This window comes from Abramis brama, assembly GCF_963993115.1.
Source record: "Abramis brama genome assembly, chromosome: 9".
NCBI classification, from domain to species: Eukaryota; Metazoa; Chordata; class Actinopteri; order Cypriniformes; family Leuciscidae; genus Abramis; species Abramis brama.
The window spans coordinates 36,837,488-36,847,102 of NC_139971.1; the positions used below are offsets into that span (position 1 = coordinate 36,837,488).

General features: G+C 39.5%; 1 protein-coding gene across 3 annotated transcripts; it reads left to right on the forward strand.

Annotated features, from left to right (window-relative positions):
• Positions 1–42: 42 nt before the first annotated feature.
• LOC311089284 (uncharacterized protein) lies at positions 43–9,293 on the forward strand. 3 transcript variants are annotated; one of them, XM_084123855.1, is made up of 10 exons: positions 43–1,278; positions 2,470–2,677; positions 3,038–3,146; positions 3,247–3,507; positions 3,845–3,952; positions 4,125–4,174; positions 4,276–6,214; positions 6,313–6,402; positions 8,767–8,826; positions 8,935–9,293. In XM_084123855.1, exons 2-10 carry the CDS (start codon positions 2,483–2,485, stop codon positions 9,171–9,173), a joined length of 3,051 nt encoding a protein of 1,016 aa, XP_083979981.1. In that variant the 5' UTR covers positions 43–1,278; positions 2,470–2,482; the 3' UTR covers positions 9,174–9,293. The 3 variants fall into 3 exon arrangements, with proteins under 3 accessions (XP_083979981.1, XP_083979982.1, XP_083979983.1); XM_084123856.1 differs by having other exon boundaries at positions 6,313–6,396; XM_084123857.1 differs by having other exon boundaries at positions 3,259–3,507.
• The last annotated feature ends 322 nt before the right edge of the window (positions 9,294–9,615 follow it).

Consider the following 9,615-nt stretch of genomic DNA (forward strand, 5'->3'; position numbering starts at 1 on the left):
CCAGCGGGAATCACTTTTGGAGTCATTTCAGCAGACGTTAAAGCGAGCGCAGACATGACTCATGGATATCGGAAATCTCCGCAGGTTGGATCGGGAAAATCCGATACGTGAATTACGCTGGTATCGGGTCCCGATACCGATACTGGATCGGATCGGCCCCATCCCTAAATGTAATGAATTATTATTATTATTATTACATGGTACATTATGTTGTCACTAAAATGAATAAAATTCTGTTTAGTTACCGGGTTTTTTTACATCCCCACCCAATCTATCCGTTTCTCTTGTGCAAATAATATATTGTGATAATACTGTATACTGTGATAAAAGCTCAATCAATTAGGGCTGTAATCAACCAAAGAAAACTGAATGAATTGAGAATCTCACCTATAATTCCGATAACATCTGCAATTTTCATTCTATCAGCTGATTTCTGTGAATGAATGTAAAACTAAATGTATATTGCAGCACATGGTGAAGGCAGTATATACATTAACGACGATTTGAGACAAATATAATGTCAATTAAATATAAAACTATGTAAATAGCGCTCTGTGGTGCGGCAAGATTTTGAACGCGGTCCTGAGCTGTTGCTGGGCGCCGCGGACAGTCAGACGCCGCCAGTGTGTGTACACTGAGAATAATGTGTTCAAATTGTAAAGACATGGCGCGGCGCTTCTCGTCTCGAAAACAAGGGGGTTGTTCTGAAGACAGACTGTTACCTGCGAAACAGGAGTGCTCTGAAAACACCCCCATTAGCAATTCCTGCTTTCCACCTGATGAAATTAACACGGCAAACACATCGACCAATCAGAATTTTGGTCGAGCAAGAACGTATCGACCAATTAATCGACTAGACGACTGAGAGATTACAGCCCTACAATCAATTAATCGCAGCATGAAAATTTGATACCGGCACATGCCTACTGCCATCTTATAAAGTCATTTTTACTCACCAGTAATTTGGCTCCATTTAATATTTTACCTTTCTTCATCATACATGTACTTCTTTCATCAGAAGAAAAATGATCAAAATGAAACATTTGAGTCTAGATTTTTTCCACAAAAAAAAAAAATTATGGCACGGAATGACTCAATTATATACATACTTAATGACTTTTAATGATGCCTATTTTTTTTTTTGTCAGGACATGGAGTATTTGCTACCCAAAGCATAGCGAAAGGAGACTTTATTTTGGAGTATAAAGGAAAACTTGTGGAAAAACAGGTTAACAATCCGTATGCATACAACTTCAGGCACCACAATATAGATTTCTGGTGAGTACTAGTGACCATGCAAAGTCTTATTCTTAAAGTATGTTTAAAGCATTACTTCTAACCCCTCATTTACACTGCACACGTCTGCGGCGCATTACGGCTGCGACAAGGTTTTATTCCGTCCTTCACGCGGTGCCAACTCACACCGGGAGCATATCAGAAGCGGAGCGACTGGATGCGTGAGACCACGTTATTTGCCTGACCCCGACGTGTTTTTTCTTGATTTTGGGGTTTCTAGATACCATGGCTAAATGTTTATGTTTTGTCCGGTGTAATTGTGTTTATTGTTATGTTTTTTGATATGTCCTATTTTGTTGTGCTGTTGCCGGCATAGTTAATACACTTAAATGTCCACCATAGAGGAAAAAAAATATAATTTAATGTATTGGAAATTTGTTTGTGTGTGTGTGTGCTATAAGTATACTAAAAATACATTTACATATTTATGTGCTTAATAAATAAAAAAATACCCTGAAAATTTACTTTTTTTTACCTCCTAGGATATATTGCCAATATACGTCTTTATTTTGAAATTGAGTTTTTTTTTTTTACTTTTATTTTGTATTACCAGTGCGACTTGGACGCGCGTCCGTCAAAAATAGACTAGGCGCCTATTTTTAGCGAAGCGGTGCGGAGAGCCGCTTCTGGGAAGCTTCTGAAACGCACCGCGTCGCGCCCGGTGTAAACACAAGCATTGACTAGAATGGGCGCGATCAGCTCCGGTAGCCGTGTTGCAGCCGTAATGCGCCGCAGACATTTGCAGTGTAAATGAGGGGTAAGGAAGAATTGATTACTTATTATTCCCCTATTTAGCATTAGCTACTGAAGGGGTAGTTTTATTTTAAAACCAGAACACTTTTTTTTTCTAATTTCCTTTAAGCCATGTATTTTCATCTGTGAAATAGTTGACCATAAATTTAAGATTTTATTTGGGCACATTTTCAGTGAAATGTTACTGCTTTTTTGTAATACCTGTTTACCTATATATGCAACAAGTTCTTTGCTTAGTTGATCTTCCTCTCTGTTATATTATCATAAATAATCTTGGAGTTTTAGGAATTATTATTAAGATTATTAAAAAGAGATTGTAATTAATTGGAGGATTATTTTTAACCAGCCATATGATTCAGAAATACTGTAAGAAGTAGCCTATTAATTTATATGATTGTTTTATTATTTACTTCTTTTCAGTATTGATGCCTTAATGGATGATGGGTCCCTAGGAAGACGCGTCAATGATGACGCAAAACCCAACGCAAAAATGAAAAAACTTGAAGTTGATGGCCTCCCTCATTTATGTTTATTTGCAATAAAGGACATTTTTTTTGAAGAAGAAGTCACATATGATTATGGAGGAACTGGATTGCCGTGGCGTGTTAACACAACGTCAAAAAACAAGGTATGTTTACAAAAGTTCATGACTGATACTAGGGGTGTAACAGTTCACAAAATTCACGGTTCAGTTCAAAACAATACACTTGTGTCACGGTTCGGTATGTTTTCGATACAGCAAAAAGAAAGAAATGCCAGAGAAATTTCCTACTCGCGACGCGCGTACATTTGAAATAACCGTTCGGTTTGAAAATGCGTAACACCGAACCGAAAGCCTCGTACCAAACGGTTCAACACGATTACGCGTACCGTTACACCCCTAACTGATACAGACCTTTACAACTAAAAATCAATGTTGAATTGACGTCTGTCTGCTATCTGGGTATTATGTATTAAGAATATACTTTTGAATATATTTTGAAAACAGTCCTCTCCAAAGCCCACTCCTGCCCATGAATCAGCTCCAGAGCCCGTTCCTGCCAAAGAACATACTGTAGAATCTGCTCCAACCCATGAGCCCGCTTTATGTACATTAGGTAAGAGCACCGCTTTTCTTATTTTCTTTTCCTGATGTTGGTTTGCAGCCCTCTTGAATTTAGTCAAAATCACACAACACAACTTCTATTAACACAACAGAATCCACTCCAGAGCGTGATCGAGCCCATGAGGCCACTCCAGAGCGTGATCGAGCCCATGAGGCCACTCCAGAGCGTGATCCAGCCCATGAGGCCACTCCAGAGCGTCATCGAGCCCATGAGGCCACTCCAGAGCGTGATCCAGCCCATGAGGCCACTCCAGAGCGTGATCCAGCCCATGAGGCCACTCCAGAGCGTGATCCAGCCCATTGGCACCCTAAAGAATTCAGTCAAGCCGATGAGCCTGCTCAAGGTACATCAGGTAAGAGCCACACTTTACCTTTTTTCCTCATGTTGGTTTGCCACCCTCTTTCAAATGTAGTCAAAATCATGCAACGCAAATTCAGTTTATGTAATCAAAATCATGCAACACACCATCAATGCACTGTGATATTAAATTGAACCGAATTGTTGACATGATAATCCTATTCTAATCAAATCGTGACACCAGTCAAGGTTCACACACCCTAGTGTTCAATAAAGTTTTGTTGAGTTTAATCACCCTCTCAGTGTGATTTATCCTGACAAGGATAGCTAAGGACATTAGCTGAATCTATCAATTTCAAAAGTGAAAGTGTTTATTTTCTGCTTTCTTTCAGTTTGTAAGAAACACACTATAAAACCTGAACAACTGTCCTCTTTTGAGAAGTGTCTTGCTTGCCATGGACCATTCTCCTCTCTAAAGTGGTCTGGAGTCAAATGTATAGGTAATTTTTAAATTGTCTGGATTTTTTTATAGATATTTTGAATAACACTAAATTATAGTCCAGTTCTCAACAACAATGAATGGTGAACAGTTTGTTATTGTGAAATAATCAAATTACATTTACCATATTTGAAAATCTCATTTGAACTGATTAAGTGATTTTTACTTCTCAGGTTGCTTCACAGTATGGCATGCAAAATGTTTTGAAAAACTACGAAATGATGTAAGCAATTACCATAAATAATTACATTAAAATATATTTAATAAATTTCTATGCATGCATATGAAATTTAATTCTATAAATCTACTACACTGTTTCTTCAGTATACATCAGCATCAGCTGATGAAAGTGAGGGGGATGAAAGGTCCTCTGGAGAGGAATATGTCCCCTGTTCTGCATCTGATAATGACACAGACAGTGAAAGTGAAAACTCAGTCAGTAGTCCACTTGATGCATCAATTACATGTAAAATACATGTAGAAACGACACCAGATGAAACGACACCAGATGAGCCTATTTCTATGGACTACACAGAAGTTCAAGATACAACACAAAAAATTTACTTTCCTGACAGCTATTCAGAAACTCAAACATCATCAACACTTGCCAAAGCATGGCAGAATTTTTGCTTTGTGTGTGGAGAACCTCAGTCCAAAATTTCAAGACACTTTAAAGTCCATGCCAAAGAAGACATGGATATAGCAAAGGCTCTGAGTTTACCTGCAAAATCGAAAATAAGAAAACAACTGCTTGAAAAATTGAGAAACAGAGGCAACTTCAACCACAACAACAATGTCCTTAAAAAGGGAGAAGGTACATTAAAAGTAAAACGACGAGCATTTAAAAACACAGGTTCAACCCAGAAGACATATGAATACTGCTTGTATTGCAAGGGAATGTTTTTGCGAAATGAGCTGTGGAGGCACATGAGAGGATGCAAGTCCAAACCAGCTAAGATAGATAAAGCTACTGAGGGCAGACAGAGAGTCCTCACCATTGCTGCAGTGGCCAAATCTTGCTTCTCTGGTAAAACAGAGGAAGGGTTAATGAAAATATTGAGTAAAATGAATGAAGATGAAATTGCCCATGTTGTGAGACATGATTCTGGCCTTCTTCAATTTGCTCAGTCCCTATATAATCGCCACGGATTTCACACTTCAAAGCATGAATACATCCGCCAGAAGGTCCGTGAGCTTGGCAGATTCATGATAACACTGCGTAAAAAATGCCCATCTGCATCTCTGGATGATGCCATGAAGCCAGCAAATTTCATGAATGTCATTCAAGCAGTTAGAGAAACTGCAGGGTTTCATGAAAATACACATTCTTTCCAAATTCCAAGCTTAGCTTTAAAAATCGGACACTCCCTCTTAAAAGTTAGCGAAATTATCCAATGTCATGCTCTTATTGCTGAAAATGCAGAGTTGGCAAGCAGTGCAGAAGCATTCCAGAAACTGTACAAATCAAAGTGGTCGGAATTCATATCTAACTCAGCGTTAAGCACCATTAATGATTCGAAATACAACAAGCCGACCAAAATGCCACTCACTCAAGACATTGAAAAGCTTAATGACTATTTACAAAGAAGTGCAGAATCGGCCTTCCAGGAACTTAGCCAAAATACCTCAGAGTGCAACTATGCATGTCTCACCAAGCTAACAATGACCAGGATCATCCTGTTCAACAGACGACGGGTTGGAGAGGTCTCCAAGATGCCTTTAAAAAATTTCCTCCAAAGAGATGACTCTTACACATCTGACGAGCTGGGTCTTTCAGCTTATGAGAAGAGCTTGTGCAAATATTTTACACGAGTTGAGCTAAAAGGAAAAAGAGGACGAAAAGTAGCTGTTTTGCTCAACCCAGACATCACAAAAGCTCTGGAAATGCTTATTGAGAAGCGGGCACAATGTGGAGTACTGCAAGAAAATGAATTCCTCTTTGCCATTCCAAAGTGCTCTAGCTACTACAGAGGTCACGACTGTCTCAAGAGGTTTGCTGCTGAGTGTGGTGCAACTCACCCAGAGTACTTGAGATCGACACAACTGAGGAAACAAGTTGCAACAACTTCCCAAATTCTTAATTTAAAAAATAATGAACTGGACCAACTGGCAGACTTTCTAGGCCACAATATTAATGTGCATAGAGAATATTACAGACTACCTGAGGCAACCATCCAGGTGACCAAAATTTCAAAACTGCTTCTAGCCCTTGAAAAGGGTAAGCTGACAGAATTAAAAGGAAAATCTCTTGATGAAATCCAAGGTACAGTTACTATACAATTTTTTAATCAATTAAGTAATGAGTACTAACTAACATGAAATGAGCAATGTTAAGCTTATTTTTCCATTGTGTTTTCTAAGATTTTACAGACGAAGATGACGACCAGGACATTGACAGCGATGAAGACTCCAATGGAGCCAGACCTCTGGAGCTCAACTCAATCAGTAATGGTTAATGTTATTTAATATTTGTGTAAACGTGTATGTATGATGATTAATTTTAGTTCATTTTAGCATTCTGTCTGTGTGATGGATCTTATTGCAGTCAGAAACGGATTTTCAAAGTGTGAAGGGGAGAACGCAAGGGTATGTGAGGGGAGGCAAAGATAATAGCTGGACAATATTTGATATATCCTGGTTAAAATATGAAGCAGGTGTGTTTAATTGGGGTTGGAGCTAACTGCAGAGCAATGACCCTCCGGGAGCAGGATTAGACACTGGACAAAAGTTGCAATTACTGCTGGTCAAACATAACTTTAAGCATCAACTAAAACTGTTTTGGATGAGAAATCAACATTTTATTAATGTTACCTTGTTACCATTCATCCAACCATTTTCCTCCACTTACCCTGAACCAGTCCACGGTGGCAGCAGGCCAAGTAGGGCTTTCCATACTTTCCTTTCCCCAGCCACTTTCTCCAGCTCCTACTGTGGGAACCAAAATTGTCCCCAGGCTTGCAGAAAGATATCATCCCTTAAGCATGTTCTAGGTCTTCCCCAGAGTCCCTTTCCAGTTAGATATGCCTGGAAAAAAATCCTCTGGAAGCCATCCGGGAGGTATCCTAACCAGATGCCTGAACCACCCTAGCTGGCTCTTTGTAACTTGGAGGAGCAGCTGCTCTACTCCCAGTACCTCCAGCATATATGAGCTTTTCGCCCTCTTTCTCAGGGTCAGCCGAGACACCCTACAGAGAAAACTTCTCTCAGGTCTTGCATGTAACATTTTTCACCCCTGATTAGTTGCATCACTATGTCAAGCATAATGTGTCAAGTGTCAAGGAATCACCATGCTCCACCCTCACTCCATTCAGCCTTACCAGACTTCTAATCTCCTGCACCTTTCACTTATCCAATCATCTCATCAACCATATAACCTCTGTATAAACTGACACCAGACACAGTCATTGTCAGGTCTCGACTGCGACAAGGACTTTCGTGACGTTCCGATGAGCTACTTACCTGTGCTACCTACCTCCCAATCGATTTCCTGGTTCCGTGTTCCTTGTTTGCTCCTTGGATATCACTAGCCTGGATGCCAGCCCGAACCCCGCCCACAACATTTCTTTGTTCGGGAAGTTCGGTCTGGACTTGATCCGTTGAGGAGTACGAATACGAATGATGGACAGATGATCTACAATTACGTAATCATCCACATAACCAAAGAGCGCTTGGGTTGAATTAGTTTACAACAAAGATGACTGCCACTGGAGAATTGTGATTTCACGAGTTCACACTTACAAATAAGTTAGATAGAATAAATGCCTCATAGTTCCGAGATCCCCTTCCTTTAGTTCACTCAGCCCTGAAACAACTACGTGGTAACACCTACAGGCCACATTGAATGATGTTTTATTAACAAAGTTTGGGAGGAGCATGTTCAGATAATTAACCTAATTAACACGAGAGGAGGGCATTCAGTTAAATCAACTCCATTAACGATAAGAGGTATATATACAGCAGACCTGCCTCTGTTTGTTGACAGTTTATCAGCATCCCTCCACCACCCCATCTCCTGACTTCTTACTATTCCTACCACAACAGGGGGGAGTACTCTGGGTTCGGGCCAAATTCCGTGCTCAAAACCCCTGCCCTGGACAGCACACCAAATACACATAAACCTTAACTCTATCTAATTATATGTAAGTGTGAACTCGTGAAATACCTTTTGATGGGCTGGTAAAAGCCACCTCCGTGTTCCAAGACTTCACGCATGAGGTGCTCCGGAATTTCCTCCACTGATTTGTACTGGTCTACTACAACAACATCCTCATTTATTCCCGGAGTTTGGATCAACTATTCTTGAAAGCAGAGAAGTGCCAGTTCCATCAGTCAGAGATCCAGTTCCTCTGGTACGTCATAAACAAACAAGGCACCATGGATGAAAGGAAGGTGGATACTATCCTAAATTCCCACCACCATAAGGGAACTCCAGAGATTTCTTGGTTTTGATAACATCTATCTCTTCATCAAGAACTACAGTGTCATCACCGGCCCCCTCACCTCTCTCCTCCGTGGAAACCCCAAGTCTCTGTCCTCAAGTCTCTGTCTCTGTCCCTATTGAATGAGATTCCATAATCATTCACTGCATCAAGCTACGCCTTTTATCTTTTTGAATAAGCGACCTGTAGCGGCACAACTTACAGTTACATACTGTGCCTTTAAAATCATCTATGAATAAAAGTGTAGTATATGTTTCTTATGCAGCATGCAACTGATTTTTGAGAGGGAAACAATGTCATATGATTTCATATGCAATGAAATTTGGTAAATATGCCATGAAAAAAGGTTTTAATTTAATTTTTTTACACGGTATAGGTGAACATGTGCGAGATGAACAAGTCTGCAGAGATGCTACTTCATCCACTAAAGTTAAAGGTATGTCTGGTTTTGTTTCAACTTTGCATTACCTTGGTATTCATTTCTCTCTTATATACATTGGATTTAACTATGTTGTACTTTAACCATCTAATACATTTCTAATAGAGCTTGACAGACCAAAGAAAAAAAGGGCCTATGTAAAAAGACCATGGACCGCTTCAGAGGTCAAATCAGTCATGAAATTCTTTGGAAACCACATCACAAAAGGGAAGCTGGCAACTTTGACTGAATGTGAGGCTTGCAAGAAGGCAGACCACCCCATTCTTGCTTCACGGACAAGCCAAAACATAAGAGACTTTGTCCGGAACAAGGGCACAGCTTACAAGAAACAAATATGTAAATGAGTTTATTCTATCTATCTTCTATTCTATCTGTCACAATTCAGTAAGTGACCGTCAAATCAAACTGCTTCCCTAGCTTACAAGAAACAAATATGTAAATGAGTTTATTCTATCTATCTTCTATTCTATCTGTCACAATTCAGTAAGTGACCGTCAAATCAAACTGCTTCCCTAGCTTACAAGAAACAAATATGTAAATGAGTTTATTCTATCTATCTTCTATTCTATCTGTCACAATTCAGTAAGTGACCGTCAAATCAAACTGCTTCCCTAGCTTACAAGAAACAAATATGTAAATGAGTTTATTCTATCTATCTTCTATTCTATCTGTCACAATTCAGTAAGTGACCGTCAAATCAAACTGCTTCCCTAGCTTACAAGAAACAAATATGTAAATGAGTTTATTCTATCTATCTTCTATTCTATCTGTCACAATTCAGTAAGT

Bases quoted from the DNA above. Each gene is read 5' to 3' on its own strand.
- LOC311089284 (XM_084123855.1), top strand. From the start codon at position 2,483: ATGGATGATGGGTCCCTAGGAAGACGCGTCAATGATGACGCAAAACCC. The intron at 2,678-3,037 runs GTATGTTTACAA...TTTTGAAAACAG, and splicing joins ACACAACGTCAAAAAACAAG to TCCTCTCCAAAGCCCACTCC. The intron at 6,215-6,312 runs GTACAGTTACTA...GTGTTTTCTAAG, and splicing joins ATCTCTTGATGAAATCCAAG to ATTTTACAGACGAAGATGAC.